Source organism: Melospiza melodia, chromosome 3, assembly GCF_035770615.1.
Source record: "Melospiza melodia melodia isolate bMelMel2 chromosome 3, bMelMel2.pri, whole genome shotgun sequence".
Lineage (NCBI taxonomy): Eukaryota > Metazoa > Chordata > Aves > Passeriformes > Passerellidae > Melospiza > Melospiza melodia.
The window spans coordinates 29629594-29650966 of record NC_086196.1 but is presented as its reverse complement, the minus strand read 5'-3'; the positions used below and the strand labels follow the sequence as shown (position 1 = coordinate 29650966).

Below are 21373 nucleotides of genomic sequence, written 5' to 3'. Positions count from 1 at the left end.
ACAGCAGACAATGCTAATGTTTCATGTTCAATTTTTCACATAATTTTTAAGACTTATGAAAGATTAGCCCAAACATTTCACAAGTGCAGCAAATCTTTAAGAGTCCTCATTAAATTAAACAAGCATCCTTGCCATTTTAATTTTGCAACCCACAACAAATAGGCAAAAATAGAGTTTGGAAGTATTTCAGCATAGACTGCTCCTCTTTTAATAGCAAAACATTCCAAATATAAAGGTTTAAACCAGAAGATTAAATTCACACAGCTAAGAGATGGCACATGACAGACAATGAAAATATTAAATGCTTATTTTTTGAGTTCATATTTTAATTTCTCTAAAGAGGTAATAATGCAAGTTATAGAAACAGTGCAAAAATCTTCTTTTAGTACAGGCCTAAAATATTAAGCTTTCTTTGAAGACATGCATGATTGTGATAGTGATCATTGCAGAGAACAGGGATCTTTCATGACAGAGGAATCTGTCACTTACTACATTTTAGTTTCATGTCAGAGTGAGTTTAGAAGGTCAATCTATGCTGTACTTTGTAATTTACTCATTAATTGGAGTCCTTGTTAGGATAACTTAGCTGAATGGAAGAAATACTCTTGAGCTTTTCAGTGCACTGAAGAGACACTGAAAGCCAGAGGGAGTGCAAGGCCTTCAGGGCTTTTCAGCCTCTCCTCAGGGTGATCTGACCTAAAGCCAGACTGCTTAGAGAATCTTTGAGAACACATAAAATTGTTTTCTAAATTCTTTTTTTTAAAATCATATATTCAAGTGCTTTACAGAATTAATAAACTCAAACTCTAATTATAAAGAACTCCTTTATCATCTTCAGAACTTGGAAATTTCCCCAAGACTCAAGACTTTTAAAGAATCATGACCAAGATACTTTTGCTCAATTGAAGATGAGGTAATTAAATACTTCATAAAATCTTTACAAAACTCAGCTGAATAGAACTTTTTACTGTTTGTTGTTCATGTTAAACCTCTGACAGAAAGAATATGGTTGAGAGAATGGGATTATATATAAGCAGGTTTTCTCAAGACCAACATCTTTTGAATGTGTCCATTATTTGAATTTAAGATTAATCTACTCAAGGCAAAAACTTAGTCCAATCCTTTTCTTGTTACATTCACCATGCTGTAAGAATGAGGCATAACAGTTTAAGTAGCATATAATGATGCTGAAAGGAAAGAGGTTACTGCATTACAGCCCATAAAACAAATCTTGTCAAATACAGAGGCAGTGTTCATGGAGAGTAATGTGTCTTACCTAATTGAATGCGATCTGGGGTGGATGCACAAGGAAAGAAAAGCAAGAGTTAAAAGTATTAGGAAAAGGTAACAAAAATAGACACACACATCTGTAGCATGTCAAACTGCCCAAGGAGAAAAAAAAAAATTTACATTCAAATCTTGATGCTGGAATTCACAGTAGAATGTGGATCAGTTCATATCCCCCCAAAGCAAAAATTTTCATTCAGTCCTTCACTATGCAGTCACCTATTCTGTATGCATTGAAAAACAGAAGTTTTATCTTTAAAAACTACATTTTGTGTTCTCTTCATTAGAACAGATTTAAACAATGCTGCTTTCTCTTCTCATAGCCTCCTTTAGTATCATTAAAGAGAAAGTAGAGATGAACTGGAATTCTACAAGTACATAAGAGCAAATGATGTTTTTCTCCCTCTGAATCCCTTAATCATCTCTCAGTTTAAAAAGGGTATGCAAAAAATAAGGAGTTTTTAATTCCTAAAACAACATTTTCTAAAATACTTGTTCTTTGTTGAAAATAATACTTGAAACACTTTGACACTGTGTTTCACCTCTCAGGAAACTTAATTAAGGCGGAACTGGGAGAGACACACTGATATACAATATTCAAAGGATGTCATTAATGTTCCAAAGTTGAGAAATGATGAGGCAGACAAGCCTCTCCTTCATCTGTGTTACTGATGTAGTCTTTAATTACAGACCACTTCAAGGGAACACCTGCCTCATGCAGTGAGCCAGAGAGGTGGCGCACACTTAATGAACATCCCTTCAAATGCTCATTTTTCACATCCTTTCTCAATGTGTGGTGTGATGCATTATTTACTGTGCAATGTTCATACTTGGCTCCAAAGAAAAGCATTGATTTCTTCAGGTTTATTTACAAGGTTATACACATCATCATGTATACTGCTGCTTCTCAAACAGTCAAGGGTTTGTCTTCACAACACATTTCTGCTCAGACCTGTTTCAGTAATACTGTTGCCCTCCTTTTACTACCTGCTGGCTCCCACTACAGAGCCAGCCACCCCCTTCTCCATGCCAGTACAGATACTTGCACAGACATATGATAATGAAATCTCTGTTACTGCAGACCTATAAAAACCAGCATAAATTAAGGGACAAATGTCCATGAAGTGAGAGAAAACAACTTCCTCATCCATCAGCAAAAGAAATGCTTATGAAATAATTTTCTGAAGCAAGAAAGTTTTATATAAAGGAAATATTGCTATTTCCTTTATAGGGGTACCAAAAGACACAAAGTTTGAGAATGGTCGTTGCAGGCATGACAGCTACAGCATTTGAAGGAATTCACATCTGACAGCAATTTTAAGTGCCCAGAACATCCTTACATCACAGAAATTCTAAAAGGCTGTGCAAAAACTCTGTCACCACAGCAAACAACAACAACAACAAAAACCCCCAAAGTCAACTCCCGAAGTGGTAAAGCAGATTAATCATACCTGAGCCATCACCAAAAGATTTTGGCCCCATCTGCTTCTAAAAACTTTAAATGACAGAGATTTCACAGCCTTCAGAAATAACTTTTTTTCAGCTGCACTTGTGAACCACAAGGCTAGGCTTGTAGCCCTTCTCTGCAGAGCTGCATGGTCAGTGCTCCCCATGTCTGCTTTTGAACTTTTTTCCCATTTGGCAATAAAGCATGTTACACTTTTCTACACTGAATTTTATTTTATCATTTAAAATAATGTGGATTTCTAATCCTGGTGCCTAAAGTGCTTGCATACCCTGCCACTGCAATCAGTGGGAATTCTAAGCAATGCCATTGTGGCACTTTCATCTAACCCAGCAATGAAAATGCTGATGGGTAACAGACTCAGGACAGATGCCTGCAAAATCCTACATTATGGTCAGCTACTGAGACCTATTCTTTGGATACAATTTTCAATTCCCTATGCTCTCTTCCTGCTAAAGCAATAACACCTAATCTGTATTTCTCTACTTCTGCAAGAAAAATACAGACAGGCTTATCAAAGTCAAGCTCTATCACATCTCCTACCTTACATCTATCCTCTATGACAGGTGCTGTCAGTTCAAGGTAATTGTTCTTGACAAACCCTTTTATTTCTTTGCTATCATGCTATCTTCTAGATGCTTAGAAAATAACAGGTTAATGAATTCCTCCAGTATCTGCTTTGCAGTTCCCAGAATCCCCCTTGCACCTCTGGAGAGGAATTAATTTTGCCTTCCTCCACCCCTCTGGTGCCTCCTGTTCTCGGGGCACATTCAACTGCCACAGTCATGGCCCCAGGCTGTCCCTCCCTGCAGCCTTTTGTGTCTTTCCACCTGTGCCTTCCAACTCCTGGCAGGAGTGAGGCATTACATTACCTTCATTCATCTTGAGAGCTGGCTCATCCCAGACACTGAATTTGAAAGGGGTCTGTGTGATCATGTAATTAAAGAAAACGTACCAGGCAGCTGAATGAAGGAGCTATACAAAATGTAACTGCTGACATCCTCATTTGCATGCATGCCTTTGTTAGCCTAATCTATAAATACCTTTACTTGAGTAGCAGCAATGTATGTGGAGTGTGCATATAGTAGTGTAGTGCACATAGTTTATTTTTTCTTCCTTTCCTCTTTTTTTTTTTTTTAAGCAACCCAAAACCCAGAAAATCTCTCACTTGGTATCACAACTTGTTTCTAAAAAGGTCATCAGCAGGGATGAGACATAGATTCATACAGACAACTGCAGAGTAGTTCAGCAGTATAGCATGAAAATATTCAAACTTTAGCAGAAAAGGAGAAAAGGATAAAGACCCCCAACTCTATCAGATCTGTGCTTTTCTTAGCAAGAGCCATGTTAAAATGTCAGTGCAGTCCCTAATACCTAGAGATCTGAGCCTCTGATCAATGCCCTGTGAGTGACCTGGGACTACCCCCTTCCTCTTAACTTTCCATACCAGATAAATATTAAAAGAGACAATGTGAGTTGGAGATGGAGGAGCAAAAAAAAAATTCTTGATGGCATATAATAAATCACAAGGCCTAATAATGAAGAATCTATTATCTTAGCTATATTGCTAGTGTCTGGTTTGTATCCTAAAGCAGAGGTATCTGTACATTGGTTTTATATGCATTTCTTGTATTTCTAGAAACACAATATTAAATAGGATACATTATGACTGTAAAGATCTCTTACAAGCTTATTAATACAAAATTCAGAAAATGTAAAACACTAGTGATTACTCATGCACAAAATGAATTACAGAGTAGTGACACTGGGAAGATGGGGTAGGGATGAAAGAGAAGCACAGCAGCTGCAGGAAAAGCACTTGGTCCCCAAAGGGTGGCATCTGTTCTTTCAGACACACAGAATTTTGTGATTTTTCTTACAGATTTTATCTTCTTGAACACTAACATAACAAAATAGCACATTTGGGGGAGTCTATCTGGCCTGTTTTTATATTATATTTTAGTAATGCTTTTAGAGATAAAATGAAAATTAAGATCCAATAACTTCAGAACAGAAATATGTTTTTCATGTAGTGCTCTGTACAGTTGATGTAGCAGGTAATATAGAAAACAGAATTTTGTTTCATAAAGAAGGTGGGTTTCAGTATTTAGTCAGTCTGTCTACAAACCCTTTCAAAATCACCATCACCAGGAGGTAAGGCTGCTGAAAATACTGGGAATTATGATGACATCTGGATTTTAGAAATCAGTTTCAAATGTCTGCTCTGAGTGAAAGCAGAACAGGGATTTGCATCTGGATGTCATTGGTGACTATCAGCCTTAATGCCTAACCAAGAGAATTAAGCTAGAGTCTGATGTTTGTTTAAAACAGCAGGATGGGAGGGGGTGGTGATAATCCATACACTAGATCACTGAAATAAAATTATTTGGATTAGCAAAAACAGCAAGCCAACAATGACACAGAAAATTCTTGCCTCTTTACAGTTTTGTGTCCAAACACAAGTGAGATTGGAAAGGGAGGGGGAAGATTTTTAATAATCAGGTTATTTAAGTGATAAGGTTTGTAATGGGACCCCACACAGAACTATACCTGGCCAAGCTGAGCCAAGAATTTAGGCCAGCTTTGTTGCTAAGGGAAGCATACTGACCATCACTCCAGATTTGGGATGTGCAGCAGATGCAGAAGGTCCCAGTCACGCCACTCTCTCTATGACTATGGGAACCTGGCTAGACCACTTGCTGATTCATCATCAAGCATCAAGAAAACTCTCCTAACTGAGAACTGAAAGCAGCAAGTATCCACAAAAAAGGCAGCGCTGGTACTTCATATTGTCCTGAAAAATTCCCAACCAGGTTCAAGGTAATAATTCCAATCAAAGAAAGCCACTAGAAATCCTCTTTTTGATTAATCAAAATGCTTTTGGACTCAGCCTCTGCTTTGAGCCAAAGAGCTAATGGGATAAACACCTCCCATCTGCCATGTCAGAAGCATGACTGCCATGGGCAGGGGGGCCCATACTGATAGGTAAGACAAAGGCATTTGGTAATGGTGATTAATTAAGGGAAATATTAAAGGCTGAACATGCTGTATTTCAGTGCAGACATTTCTGCCTTTGCAGTTAATCTCACACTATGTGCAAGGCACAAGTAACAGGACCTGAGAAATCCTGAACCGCTAAGTCATCCTTCCCTCTATAATCCAGAGCCAGTGCTCAAAGTATTCACACAGAAACTCTTTGGTCACTGCTGCAGGATCTAAAGCATGGAAGCAGCAACAGGACCTGTTTGCTGAGCTGTGGGCTTGTCTTTTTTGCAAGAGGAAGTGTTAAGAAAACATAAAATGAAACAGGGAATATGTTGGTGCCACATGCATCACACATATCTTATACATGTCTCAAAAATACAGAATACAACTATAAATGCAGGGAAGGCAGAAAGAATTAACAAAGGTAACAAAAAGGCTTGTGAAAGTGACTCATCCAACTGGAGCCTGGAAAGAGGGAACTGAAGGGAAATACAATAAACCCACAAGAAATAATGAGTGAAATGAAGGTCAGAAGAACTCACTCACTGTTTCTCATAATGGAAGAGCCAGAAGGCACCAAAGGAAAGACTAGGGAGACTCCAAATAGGGAATGAATGAATGAACAAATAAACCACAGACTTTACCACATAAATTTCTATTCCTCTGGGGAGATGTGAGGTGTTATGAATTTCAAAAGCTCATAAAAGTTAAAATAAATTCTAAAAATGATAAATTTATGAAGGAAAACATTTTTCTTTTAAATGAAGGCTCAAATTTAAGTTTTAGAAAGTTTTCAGCTCTTAGATTTCTGAACACTAAAAAATATACACTAAGAAAATATAATTGCATGCCTGCTTATTCTTCTAGCATTTGATAGGCATATACTACTCATGAATGTTTAACTGTATCAAGTAAAAAATTCTTAGTTCTTCATACATAACTAAGTTATGTATGAAGGTTGCAAGTCATTCACTACATTTCCATTTTGAACTGCAGTGTGGAAAAAGACACTGTAAAGCAGATGATACAGTAATGAAGATTTTCCTTTTTCAGTTTCACCTAGAAAAACATAAGTACTTCTTTAGAGGATTTATTGAGCTGTATGTAAAAGGTAAGTATTAAGGGGGGGGACTCTAAAGATTTAAGATCCAGAATAAAAATAAAAAGAGGGGAAAAAAGGTTTTATTGCCATGAACTACACTTCAGTCATTTGCAGCACACACAGATCTTAGGATATGGTTACCTCATACTGGACAAAATAACAAAAAAATGAGTACATATTAATGGGATAATATGCACTATTAATAAATGAACGAGACCCTAATTACACAATTGTAGAGTTATCCATGTCCACTTATAACAAAAAAATCAACTCCTTCAATCACTCAGAAAGTTCTGTAGTTCTACTGCCTAATGAAAACTGGAATGCTGGTTTAAGTATACAATTTTTGCTCTCATACTGAGGAACTTCAAAACCAACACTTTAAAAGATACATCAACATATAAAGCCTGACACTGAAGTTGCCTTTAAGTGGCAGTTCTACTGACCTCAACTCCTGTTACTTCTATCATATCTATTTTTATACAACTGCAGAACAAAACTTTGCAGTATGTCTTGAATAAAAACTGAATAAAAATAGCCTGAAATATTTTTTGTATTATCACAAGCAGCTCCTAGGTAGGCTTCTTTTCTTCAGATGATATTATTCTCTAGCATCCACGTAAGAATAAAACTGGGTTAATGAAGAAAACTTATACGTTTCCTTGAGTTTTCAAAGTTATTACAAAAGGATTTATGACTGTACTTTTTAAAACAAAAATAATTTTTTTATATAAAAATTCTATTTTTGGTCATCATTATACCTTCTTTCCACTTAAAAACATGAATGTTATTAAATACTCTAACTACAAACTACTTGAACCTTTAAAACACTAACATAGAAGGAAATGAAGAGCTGACAAATGATTTATACATTTAGTCCTCTAAATAAGACCAGAGAAGCAGCAGATGCTGATACCTCATATCTCCAAACTTCTTGCTGATAGCTGTTCCTACATTGCTGATAGCTGCTGTTGCTTTTTGCCCCGCATGGCTCAGGGTCTCATGGGTTTTCTTGTAGCTGGAAACAAAAAATAGAACAGAAATAGTGTTAAGTATTAACAAAGAGAGACTAGAATCCCTGCAACTAATTTCTCTCTGAGTCCCATCCACTGAAATGTTGATAAACATAGTAACTGTGGCTCAAAAGAAGCATGGGTGAGGATGCCCATTTCTGCACAGCTTCCTAAGTGCAGGATTCTCCAGAGCAATCCTTATCTCAGCAATCCTCTCTTTCCCCCTTGCAGATAACATCCCCCAGAGGGCCAGTGCATGCTGGTTAAGACCAGAATGCAGTGATTTGTGGAATACCTGCTTGATACAACTTTGTTTACAGAAAATCATATTTACATCAAGTAAGTATTCTTTCAGTAGACACTGATCTTCTGGCAAAATCTGCTGTCTGAAGCACAGAAAAGAATCAGGACAAATACAACTCTGCTCTTTCAAGCATATACATATTAGGTACATTTAAGAGATACACTTCAAAATGATTCAGTGGTATTTAAAATAGAAAAAAATCATCAAATCCGTTTCCACATTCCACAATTTTCTTTTCTTTTCACTTTTAAAAACTTCTTTTACAGGAAGATTTGGGGAAAGACAGAGAAAGAAAGATGAAGAAACCTAGAGAGTGAATGCATATTCTTAGTCAGACTGAATTATTTTAAAATATGTCACTAATTTCACTAATAGCATGCAGATTCAAACACAGAATCATCTTAATTTACTGATTCAGAATAAATGCTCTGACCCATACAGACCCTTCAGTACAGGTAACTTGCACTCTCAGAGGAATCAGTAAGCTTTTCTGCACAGACGACTTTCTGCTGACTAAACTAATTCTGAGCATGTCAGAGGCTTCCTTCTGAGTAAATTATCTGATACTCCCAGTGACGCAGACAAACTCAGAATTAGAAGTACTGACCTAGTAACAAAAGGAGAGCACAATATAATCAGCCTTCTATCCTGTGGTGTGTGTTGGCAGACAAGAAATAATCATAAAACATTCAGAAATAAAACTCCACTGGTTCTCGTTCTCCTTTGAACAAAAACTACGGAATTGTGAGCATGTACCAAAATATACTGGCAATTGATAAAGAAAAAAAAATCCTACTGCCTAAGTCCTTACAACAGGGTATTTTCTCCTTATTATCATGTATATAATTATTATATTATGAAAGTAATATTATATACATAAAATATTGTATTATGAAAGTAATAACTTTGCGGAGGAAGGAGGGGAATAAGAGTAACATTTGCAGTATGGCACACCACATTTTGTCACATAGCTTTAGCCCCAGCAGGACCTATTGCTGAAAGTGCTCTCTTCAGGACTGTGTTTTACAAACCACAGATGGCAGAGGCCACATAATGCTCTGTCCTTTCAGATAATATATTAGAATTTTATGTTCCTAAGCCACAACATCCTACTGATCTAACAAGTTCTTAAACCGCCAAGTGAAAGGGCTCCTTCTATGAAGGTGCTTGTCTCTGTTTTCACTAGCAAGGCAATCCACAGGGAGCAACTTAAGACTAGGTTACGGAATTTCTAGGGGTCTCCAGTTGGATAAGCTGAACCAAACACATTGACATTGTTGAATAACAAGGGCTAAAACATTGCAACTCTGACAGAAGGAACACAAATTATAATTAGAAAGGAAGAAGCAATGGTTATGCTTGCTTTATTTATTCTAGCACAGCAGAGAGAAGATGGAAAAGATTGTCTTTTACCAAATCTCCTTTCTTCTCAGCCAGTCATCCTTGGACATGGCAAGAATGCAATACTCTTATTTCACTGAGGCCTCATTCTCTAGCTTAACTAGTTCAATAGCTATGTCATTCTTTTGCTGACAGCAGATATCCTGTATACAGCAGTATACAGATATACTAGAATGGGATGAGACCCTAAAATAAGGGTTCTACTGGCAAACTATAAGCACATAGCTTATTGGTAAGAGTTGCCCATGAAAAAGAAAAAAATCAAATATTCTCTTGCCTGTGGCATACAAGTCTTAAAGAATTTGCTAACAGAAAAGCTTCCTAAACCATTCAGCACAAGTGGAATTTTGCTGATGACAACATGAAGACCAAGATTTGACTTCCAAGTCTAAAAGGTCCTTTGTAGTGCAACCTATTTATGTACAGGTTGAATGTACATAATAAAAATACTTTTCAGATATCCCTCTAAACTGATTTTTTGAAATGACACCTTGGAGTTAATTTTATTTATAGGCACATTTAACTTTATGATAAAATATCTCTATGTCTTACCTTTTCACTGCAAGTTCTTCACACCGTCTAAAACTATTTGGAGAACAGTCCAAAATGCACCATGCAGGAGAGACCCAAATTTCACTGAGAAACATTAGAGTCCCCTACATATTTCTGAACATTACATTGGTCAGAACATATCTTCAGGGAAGTAGCTGGAATGACACTGATTTTGGCAGTCCAGTAATATTGTGTTTTCTCTGTAAATCCCATAAACCAAACATCCTCCAGTATTTCCACTAGTGAGGAAGACATGGAGACTGCATTTGTGTTCCTAATACTTTTGACATTACATAAGAGCACAAATCCAGCTAAAACTGTTACACAACTAGTCTTTTTTCAGCACCAACTTCAGCAAAAATGACCTATGACATGTCCCCTCCTCCCTTCAGCAATGCTGAAGAAGAGCCTTAAGGAACAACAAAATAACAAAGGTGAAAATGGAGCATAACATGCAATACCTGTCAGCAGAGACAAGAAAAAATAATTTGCATCTCAGCAGAGCTCTCTGATAGCTTAAAAATTAACCCTCCTGCCCATTACCATCTCTCCACCATTACATATATCACTATGCCTTCTTCAAAAATAATCTTTCCACAGAGCACATTGCCTCCCTGTAGTTAGTAAGTGCTGTGTTGATATTTGCATGTACGATGCACTGTATTTTAGCTCAGATATATTTATCTTCATAGTTATTTCATATTTACAGCATCCATTTGATATCTTTTGCCAAGCACTCTGGTAACAATGATCTCTTCAACATATTCTCTCTGTCATCTGGGAATCTGCTCAGTTGTATTGCACACTAATCACCTGACCAAGCAGTTTTCATCATGTCATGTAACTCACAGCAGTTTGTACTTTTGTTTTAATGCACTGAGAAGCTTACATAATTTTCAGAAACCTTTACCTGCAGAAATAAAGTTGGATATTCCAGGTAAGAACTACAAACACTTATTACCTGGAAAAAGGGCTCTGGGTATGGTTTAAGTCCTCCTTGCACCACCAAATGCTCTGCATGCTAAGTCATCTACAATACCTGGGCACTCTCCTCCTTTCAGCAGCCACTGCTGGCAATCCTTGGGTGAGTGCTGACCACCAGCTCATGGAGACACCTAACAGCACCTTAGGAATCAGCCAGCCAGCAGCTCAGGTCAACCAGTGACCCCAAAACTTACGGGCAGAAATACTCCAGCAAAAACAAACTCAGATAATTTAGGATACAGGGATTCAAGAAAGACCACCTTCCATCCAAGCCATTGAGTGCATTTTTACACAAATACATCATTACACCCATACAAAGGCACCATCAGCAGGACACCAAGTAGCATCAACAAAAGTAGAAACCGCCTACTTGATTTATTCAGTTAGAGTAGGAAATCCTGCTCTGATTTTGTGCCATCTGAAAATACTCTGTAGCACAGAAGAATTGCTGGTAATGGTTAACAAGGCTCATATTCTGTGCTTTCACTCAGCACTTAACAATAAATATTTGTAATGTATTTCATAGACACGAGGGATTAAACAAATAAGTTATATCAACTGCTGTCTCAATTTTAAACTTGTAAATAACACTCACCTGTGAACATTTGAACATTATCTTTATATATGACATTAACCTAAGAATTTCATCCATCTTCTGATGATAATTTTGTTTTTAAAATAGGGTATTTCTTTAACAGAAGCAATTATTTATAAAAGTGATTATCAGAGGTTATCACAAAACATGCTGATATTGCAGTTATATTCCAATAACACGCCCAACATAATTAAAAGGAGCTTTAAAGATAACTCATGTCTCCAGTGCTGTAACATACTATTTAGACAAAGTAGATTTGCATATTCTGACTGCACTTTCACTTGACAGTGTCATATACTACATTTAGGTTATGCTATCCTGTGACAACCAGATCTCACTATATATATCTCACTGTGGTTTTTACAGACAGTGAAAAGAAATATGAGGAGATACTGTTTCATAAAACATGTGAAGGAACCAGTGCTTTATAGAGAGTACAGCCAAGCAGCAGCCATATAGACAGAACTAGACATTTAAATGGCCAACATCATCTGCAGGATATGACAGGACAATCATACTGATCTCATCTCAGTACAGAATTGCCCTTCACGTGGCAGAGTTAAATGTACCCTTCATTCACAGGTGCAATACAGACTGTGCTGACAGAAGTAGGCTACACATATAATATTTATATTTTGCATCTCAAGCTGCACATTTGATGTACTGCAGTAAATGATAAAGAATTTTAATTCAGCTTCTGTAAAATTAGTACATTTGCTAATTAGTTCATCTTCATTCAGCATTATGCCTCTCCATCAATGTTTGCTGGCAAAATTAATCCATTTGAGAAAGCCTTGCCTGTGATAAGGCTCACAGAGGATGTAACAGAATGCAAACAATTAACAACAAAACCATACAGCAGAGCAGAGCCTGGTAGCACAAGCTGTGCCCTATGGAGCTTACTTCTTTTCAGTTTTCAAACCATTAGTCATCTTAAGAATGACTTTTCTGCAATTGATCTAAAGCATCTGGATCCCTGAGAAACTCTCAGCTACAAAACTCTTTTTCTGTTGATTTTCTGGGAGAAACATGGCTCAGCATTAACTAAATTATGCTAATAGTCCAGTGAGACAAATGCATATATGACAGATAAAAGGTACATAAAACATTCTCTATGAGCATTCGTATTGTCATTTTTTGCCACAAATTAACTCTAAGCTGTTGTGCATTACTTTAGGTTTTTGTTTTGGAAGGTTTTTTTAGTACTCTCCTGAAATTCATTCCAACTTCAAAACCAAATGACAGGTGTATTTTTTGTCATCCTTCCCATTGCCAGGAATGTTAAGAATGAACTGAAACAGTGCTGGCATTTGGATAGGTACATACACCTAAATCTAAGGAAGTAAGCCCCAGGTAGTTCCTCTCCCACAGGGAGAGGAAGGAGAGAACTGAGGGAACTGAACCTCTGCGGGCTGCAGCAGCAATCTGTGTGCAGCACTTGGAAGGTGACTTGGCTGTTCAATAGGCTGCAGAGAGCCACAGGTCAGTGCCAAACAAAGGTGACAAATATTCTGGGCTGTACTGCTCTGTAAACTTCAAACACATGGGAAAAATATGGGATACAGTTGTTTGAAATGCATTATTTGTGCAGTGCAGCATAGAATGGGGGGGAGAAAAGTGTGCTATGGTTACACTCCAGACAGAACAGCCAAAAAGCCAAAATATCTTTGCTAAAGCACAGATGATCTTAAGACATTAGAGGCAGTTCATCCCACTTTAAACTGAATCAGTAACACTGTCTGTGGGCTATGTACTGCACATTAGATTAAAAAAATTATGCAAGACTAAACACATCCCAGTCTCTCTTTTTCTTTCTTCCTCTCCCTTTCTACCCTTTCATTTCCTTTCCCTTCTCTTTCCCATTCCCCTTTTTTTGGACTAACTCTTTCCTGGATATTTTTAATCCTTGTAATTTCAGAGATCTCAATTTACATTCAGGCCTCCCTTCCCATCCTTACAGTTAGATATACACACATAAAGATCACTATAATATACATGTTTATATTTTCTGGTGCCTCATGAAAATTACAGTGGGTTTTTCCCTGAGAAATGAAGATCTGGAACAGATCCCCTGACCTTGCTGTGGAATTTCCATTAGCTGAAGGTTCTTGTGCAATCAAATGGGCATACACCTTTTGGACAAGGAACAATGAGAACAGAGTAAGTTAACTTCTTAAAGTTCTTTCTCCTTATTACTCTACCCTTTAAAATTCAAGGCCAGAGACACATGTGGAAAAGAAGCAAAATAATTCTCTTTGAAGACAGTATGAAGGTTGCCTGGTCTGACCCAATGGAAGCAAAGGAAGTGGAAGGGAAAGGCTCCTTTAGTTCCATATAGCACAGACCCACTCACAGGTAATGTACTTGCTAAAGCCAACACACAATTTCTTCACTTACACAACTGCTACATTTACTTGCAAATTTAGAGAAGAAAATGTCAAAAGGTTCTGTTCATTGCAATGAACAGAAACACCCACATTTCTTTTACTACCTCTCACAAGAAGTATGTGTGTGGGAACACAGTTTACTTAATTCCTGGAAGTCACAGTAGGCCTGTGGCTGTCCACAAATTATATCTGACTTACTGAAAAAAGTTCTGAAACTTTGGAATGCATTACTATGTATTTAAAGCTATATTAACAAAGACTGCCTGTACCATAGATTGTAAGGCTAAAACACATGCAGTGCAACTATTACCTTCTATTTTCCTGTGTCCTGGCAGAAATTTGAACTGTAAAACAGTAAGTTCCCAATGGTTGTTGAAACCTATGCAGTTGTCCTCAAGTTTCCTCTCAGCAGAACTAAGCTTGCTCACATAGCTCAGTCAATATTCAATGAACTGATCTTTATTCCACCTCTGGAGGAAAAGGCCAAGTCCATGTTGAATGCTCTTGTCCCAAATCTTAATTAAATATCACATGCAAGAACAGAGCAACACTGAAGCCTTCTTAAAAAGGCTTGAAAAGAGAGTCACCATCTAAAAATAACCCAGGGCCGTGTCTAGGAAACATATTATTGGGAGCCAGCACTTACAGTTCTCTTGTTTTGGCCTATAATTCATGAGCTTTTCCCTTTCTACAAGTGAAAATTTCTGTCTAAGGTCAAAAGTTGAAAAGCCATTTTGAAAACAGCTTTAGTAGCAAACCAAGCATTTTCATCTCCCTAGAACCTCTGTCCACAGCTATTATTCCATCCATGGGTTGAAAGGTTAACCATTTAAAATAGGAGGTTTATGTGTTATAGAAGTTGATAACATTTTAAGAAAGGATGGCTAAGAAGTTTGTGGGAACTGTTAGGCTGGAGTGAGTTTATTGGTGGGTAATTTTACAGATAAAACTGCTGCTTAGAAACTCAGCAGAATTGAAATATCTCACAAGAAGACAGGACTACAATGTCCCGTGTGTTTTTTTTTTTCCAAAGAACTACAGAAAAGCACCAAATGAAAAGCTGAGGGACAAGGCTGAGTGTGGTTACAACATTACTGCTCAGCAAAGGGCAAGATATCTTGTGGACCTATAGTGTTTAGTGCTTAATATGAAGGAGTAGTGAAAGGCTAAAGTAACCCTTGTAACCTTCTCCATATATAATGAAATGCAATTCTGTAACCGCATTGAAGAATGCAATGACTTGGGATTTTGTCCGAAAAATAGAGGCAACAGGAGTCTCAGTAAGTTCAACAAAGGGCAATGCAGAGTCCTGCAGGCTGGGATTAATAACCCAGTAGAGGCTGGGGATCAACCAGCTGAAAGCAGCCTTGCAGAAAAAGGCCTGGAATCCTGGTAGAAAACAAACCAGACATGAGTCTGCAATGTGCCTTTGCAGCAAAGGTTGTGTGAAGTGATCCTTCCCTGTCACCCCTGGCTATGGCCACACCTGGGTCCTGGTCTGTGCTTCCCAGTACAAGGCAGACATGGACAAACTGGAACAAGTCCAGCAATCCAGAAAAGGTGCATAAAGATGGTAAAGAACTGGAGCACCTCTCATATGAGGAGGCTGGGAAAGCTGGGACTGGTCACCTTAGAGAAGGCTTGTGGAAGGATCTCATCAATGTGTATAAACAGCCTAATGAAAGGAGGAAAGCAGACAGAGGCAAGCCCTTTTGAGTGGTGTTTAGTGAAAGTGCAAGAGGCAGTCAGCACAAATTCAATGCAAGAAATATTAAAATATATTGACATTTTAGTATTTAAGAAAAATGTTTTTCATAGTGAGGGCAATCGAAGATGGAACAGGTTGCCCAGAGAGGCTGTAGAATCTCCATCCTTGGAGATATTCAAAACCTGACTGAACACAGTCCTGAGCACTCTGCTCTAGCTGGTCCTGACTGAAAGGGTCAGTTGGACCAGAGAGTCTTCTCACATTGCTGTTAACACCTAAAATATTCTGTGATTCTGTATAAAACCGGGTTAATTGTCATAAATACTATATTCTACCTTAATCCACTGTATGGTGAAAATCTGAAGTATGGAAGGTAAGGAGACCTGGGGGAACTTTACAGAAGCACTACCTAGAAGCTTCAACTGAATACAATGCATTCAGGTTATATAAACCTTTCTTTTGTAGCAGAACAATAATTAGAAAAACTGAATTATGGTCTTTACAAATATCCATGTAAAGACATTTGTAATTATTTCTGAAGCTAAAATAAATAACCTCAAAATCCACCAACATGACCCTGCTTTTGGCATCTAAATAAGAATGAATTATCTATTTTTAAAATGTAAAAAACTTGCATTGCTAGAAGTTGAATATCCACCCACCTCTATTCACTGAAAACCCAATCATTAAAAAGGTGTGTGTGGGAAGTCATTCCAGTTGAATGCCTTACCACCATGAAACCAAACCAAACCCAAGGCAATCATTTGCTCTGTAGTTACTGATGTGCTCTACAGCAGAACCCTTTGCCTCCCCCAACACATTCTATTACAATATAATAGATTATACTAAACACCAGTGCACTGAATAGTGTAAGCAATTAACAAGGAACTTGTGGCCAACAATTTAAAATGTAAATGCTTTAAAATAGGTTTTATTATAGGTTTTATTATTTATTATATTATTATAGTCAAAATCTCAAGTTTAAATTTAGTCAGTAGGCAGGTGGCATGCATCCTGCAAGTAAGGTCATGACTCTTAACTAGTGGTCAAGCACACTTTACAGGACTGTTACTGAGAGAAGTCCACCCCTCTTCCTCTAAGTCCACTCTAAATCTAAGAATGCATCCCTAAATGGAGAGCTTAAAAACATTACAATAGGTGGAAAAAAAAACCTTGGTGCTCAGCGGCTTTGAAAAGCTCCCTGCTAAAGAAAAGAAGTTTTAACTTACAGGAAAGCACACCAGCTAGGTGAAACAAAATTTCACCTCTTAAAACCAGATCATTTTAAAATTTAAAATGAGTAACTGTGGATTTAGAAACCTAAACCACAGGCATGTAAATATTTAGAACTTTTTTTTTTAAAAAAAACAAGCTTTTCATCCTTCCTAAATCAGAGAATCTTGGTGAATAATGCTGTCCCACTGCTATTTTGGTACAGCAACAATGAATCACCTCTATTACTCAACACATCCATTCTTAAGAATGCTGGATTACCATGATTTATATCAGCACTGGTGTTCTGGCATGAGTGTCTAGCAGAATTATACAGCAGTTGGACCATAAAAATGAGAATTTTCTGGGGCAAAAATGGGACTCCTGTTGTTCAGTTCCACATAACAATTTCTGGACACTTACCACCTAATGGACCGTAGTTCTGAAACTCATCTCAAATAAAAAGTAGCAGCTACCACACTGAAAAAGTCCCCTAAGTCTATCTTTGTGGAAAATGTCAATGTGGAGGAAAAATAAAAACCTATCTGGGAACTTGCTAGCAAATTGCAAGTAAAAATGAAAGGTTTTGCTTCAAAATTTTGCTGGTCTCTCCCAGTAATCCTAGTTCAGATGTCTTGTGCCCCTCCTCTCTTCTAAAGCTTAGTGTCTCTAGACTGTTCTTTCCTAGCACATGCCAGACATCCTCACCAAGGCAACAGTGATACCCCTGCTAATGACACGTCATGAGAAGCAGGACCTAGATGAGAAACTGCCCAACAGTGAAAGACAGGAGACATACAAACTGTATTTTTATTAAGGGGTTTATGCCTTATTTGACTTCTCATGAAAATACAAAGAATAGTTCTTTTGATGTCAAAGTGTACATTTTAACATATTTTACCAAGTCTCTGTCAGCACCTTGAATGCACCGAGAGGAACTGTTAATGCTTCCCCCCCATCCCCTGAACTTGGCAGCTCAAGGTGAGATCTGGCACTGCACAGCTGTGAAACCTTGGGTAAGACTGTGATGAAAATGTTGTGCAAGAGTTGGGAGAATGCTTGTTAAGCAACTTTTCCCTTCATTTGGGACCTATACCAAAGCCTAGACTGAATTTAATGTCAAGTCATATTAATGATATGCCTGTATCTGTCCAGGTACCTCACAGATCTTGAACTCACAGATTTGACTCCCTGGCTTGATCTAGGACTTGGCTCATCAGTACAGAGGCACTTGGAGGTCTGAACTCTTGGCTTGACCCTCTTTGCTGTCATTGGACTGCTCTGGTCTCTTTGGTCAGGTATTGTGAGACTGCTCCTTCATGGATGATGCATGCCACTGCCCCCTGCCTTCCTTGCTGTCAACTCCCAGCTCAGCTCACTTGTGGAGAAGCTCACTTTTCCTTCTCCTTAAGTGTCAAATTCGGTTGTCAAATGAAGAGTAAAAAAAAAAGCAAATGACTTTTCAGACAGCACTTGATGAAGGTGGGTGGTTCTTTCTACCAATGTTGCTATTAATTCAGCCCAAAGAGTTTTAGAAAAACATGGTATGTTCATATGTGTAAGTATAAAGATCAGTACTCACGCAGAAGTTGTCTGCATATCATGCCAGCTTTTGCTAAAGTTCTGCTTCAGTTCATTCATCAGACTTATGCCAAGTTTTTGTTTAATTTCAACCAGGTGCTTCTCTTTGGCTGCTAGCACTTGCCGCAAAGTTGAAATTTCATCCTCTAGCTGAGGGAAACAAGGAGAAAGGAGTTAGCCTGTTCCCACAGAATGATAAACACATGCAGTGTTAAGAGGCTAAATGAATCTCACAAACTTGTGCTTTTCATAGGTACCTAGAGAGACTGAGTCAAGAGCTTGTGGAGGTCACAAAGGCATGCCCAGAACAGAGCTGACACTCTGTTAAATTAATGCCTCTGTGTCACCTATGCTCACCATCACACACATGCATCTGATAAGGGAGAGAATTATCCAGTAAGGAAGCAACTTCACCCAAATCTGCCTTGGAGCATTAGGAGTCTCAAATACCAGTTTTTCATTCACTGGTAAAATGGGAATGGACAGGACCAGAGAAGACTGGGAAATTCAATCAAATATATTTATTTGAAAGCACAGACTTTTAACTTCATACTTGCAGGTTTTTAGTCTTCTGGTCCTGAAAAAAACATATGCAAATTCTTAGGAGCAGATAAAAAAAAAGAAAAAGCTGCATGATAATATATGACTTGAGAGTACCATCAAATGTAATATCCTTGTCATATGAGTTTTATTTATGTATTTTAGGCCCTACATATTTCAAAATTGTAACATAAAAATTTATAGTTGAACTATTAATATGAGTGATCAGTACCTAAAGCATAAAAGCACTCAGAAGACAGAGCAGATTAGTTTTTCCAAAGATCCTAGTATTTAACCAAACTGCAATTTCAAGCTGTAAAGAATCCATCCAGCCCAAACAGAGCAATATAACTCTCTCTGCAGTAAACATTTTTTGAAACATTTAATCAAAGCCAGTGTTTTCCAAGGCAAGAACCAGAAAACAGGACTGTAAGAAGAGGGACTCCAGAATGGTCCTGCCCACTGGCTCAGAATCCTGCTCCTTGGGCAGCACTCCTGCAAGTGAGCAGGGGTTTGTGTTCTTCACCTGGAAGCCTCCCAAGCTAATCTACACAAGCAGCACACTAAGATATTGAAGCTAACAAGGGCAAGTGACACCAGAGCAGCTGCCTTTCACTTCAGGTTTAGAAATTCCCCTACCAACTGTGTTCCTTCCTCCATATGTTAGTAAGGTAACATATGGCAACTTATCTGATTACCATATGCTACGTTCCCTGGAGCCACAGTCTCCCTCTGATTTAACTCCATTGGCTGCAGGGAATGATGCAAGCACCAGCTGAAGCAGTACTGACCTCCAAGGCTATATTTAGGATATCAGCACCAGCATTATTTTATTTTACACATTCAAGCATTCTGCCTCACTGTAAAACTGGCTGCAAGCTCACTGTTCTTGGTAAAGTCACATCCTTGAATCCCCCAGCTATCAGTTTCTTTTGTCATTACCTGCTATTTCAATATACAAGCAGCTCAGGAATTAAGCAGCAAGGCTATGAATACAGAGCAAAATCATGACCTGAGTGAAGTAGATGTTAATATTGACCAATGCCTGTGATGCCAACACCTCACCAGTACTGTTGTTAGATACACAGCAATCCAAATTGCTTTGTTCCTCCCCATGTCCTGTGTGCTCCATTATATTCCTAACCTGCAAATAGAATACTGTCAAGAGGCAGGTGTCAAGAGGCTCTCTTCTGAGAAAATAACTGGTTATACGCTTATAGAAAGAAAGCACAAATGTCAGCATTCCTCAGGCAGCAGTTCAGAGCTCCTTTTGGTTCTTTCTCACCAAGAGCAAACCCCTTAGTGCATGACTACCTGTGCAACACTGCTAAAGTGCTTTACTTAAACTGATACCAGGACACTTATGGGCCAGCACTAGGTTGATCATCAGGTACTTGGATATATAAACATTTCGGGTCTTCTATTAAAATTACTTTCCATCTGTTCAATTGAATAGACATTTTAAAGCTGTGATAATCTGAACAAGCATTAGCCTTGTGCTCAATGGCAGAAGTATGAGCAACATTTTTGATTAAAGAAAAGTAATTTATTATTTATAACACAGCAATCAGTTTTGAATTGACAAAATCCTCCTCAACTTCCATCATTTTGAAATAATGACAGATACAAAGCCGCCCTCAAGTGCTCAAATATCAGTGATGACTCTGAAGTAGGTAGAAAGGATTAGGGACTTACAGTAGGATCTTGAAAAGCATTTAAGCATGTAACAAACCTAATTCTCATGGAAGTCAAGGCATCACTTGTTAAGGAATTTTTTAAGTCCACTTTTGTAAATGCTTATAACTCTATTATAAAACTAGTGCTTTAGTCAACAGAAATACAAGCTTCTAATTATCATGGTTCCCTTCTTTCAAAGTGCAACAGAGTCAGAAGAGTATCGGCACATCACACAGTACATCTCCCATAGGTTTGCAGAAAAAGGTATCATTATAATCTTTCCTCAAACTGGGAACAAACATGCAGTGCCGTGCATCAGCTAGATCAAACCAGATAGCTCCTTCTGGGAAGGTGTGGGAGGGGGAAGACACCAAAGAGTAAATGAGTACTTTGATGAGTGTAATGGAAGGACAACTGACAGCAGTGAGCAAGGTAGCTCAAAATCTCAGCCCCCAGCATGACTCAAGAGTCATTGTACAATGCTCCTCACAGCAAGGGGGGCGGAGGGAATCTGCTCTGCAAACAATCTCCTGGCCTTATGTGAAGCTTTTGGGCTACAATTTTCTGCTGTTATTCTGAA

At 38.0% G+C, this 21373-nt stretch overlaps 1 protein-coding gene across 4 annotated transcripts in view; it reads right to left on the bottom strand.

The window, feature by feature from the left end:
- The window catches only part of TPD52L1 (TPD52 like 1), a 49952-nt gene that overhangs the window by 7075 nt on the left and 21504 nt on the right, over positions 1-21373 (bottom strand). For 3 of the 4 annotated variants that reach the window (XM_063151108.1, XM_063151106.1, XM_063151109.1), the window contains exons 3-5: positions 18578-18726; positions 7756-7857; positions 1277-1291 (exon numbers count right to left, since the gene is read on the bottom strand). In XM_063151108.1, the coding sequence (XP_063007178.1) occupies positions 1277-1291; positions 7756-7857; positions 18578-18726 (266 nt within the window). The remainder of the gene's footprint in view (positions 1-1276; positions 1292-7755; positions 7858-18577; positions 18727-21373) is intronic. The other variant, XM_063151107.1, reaches the window with a different exon arrangement.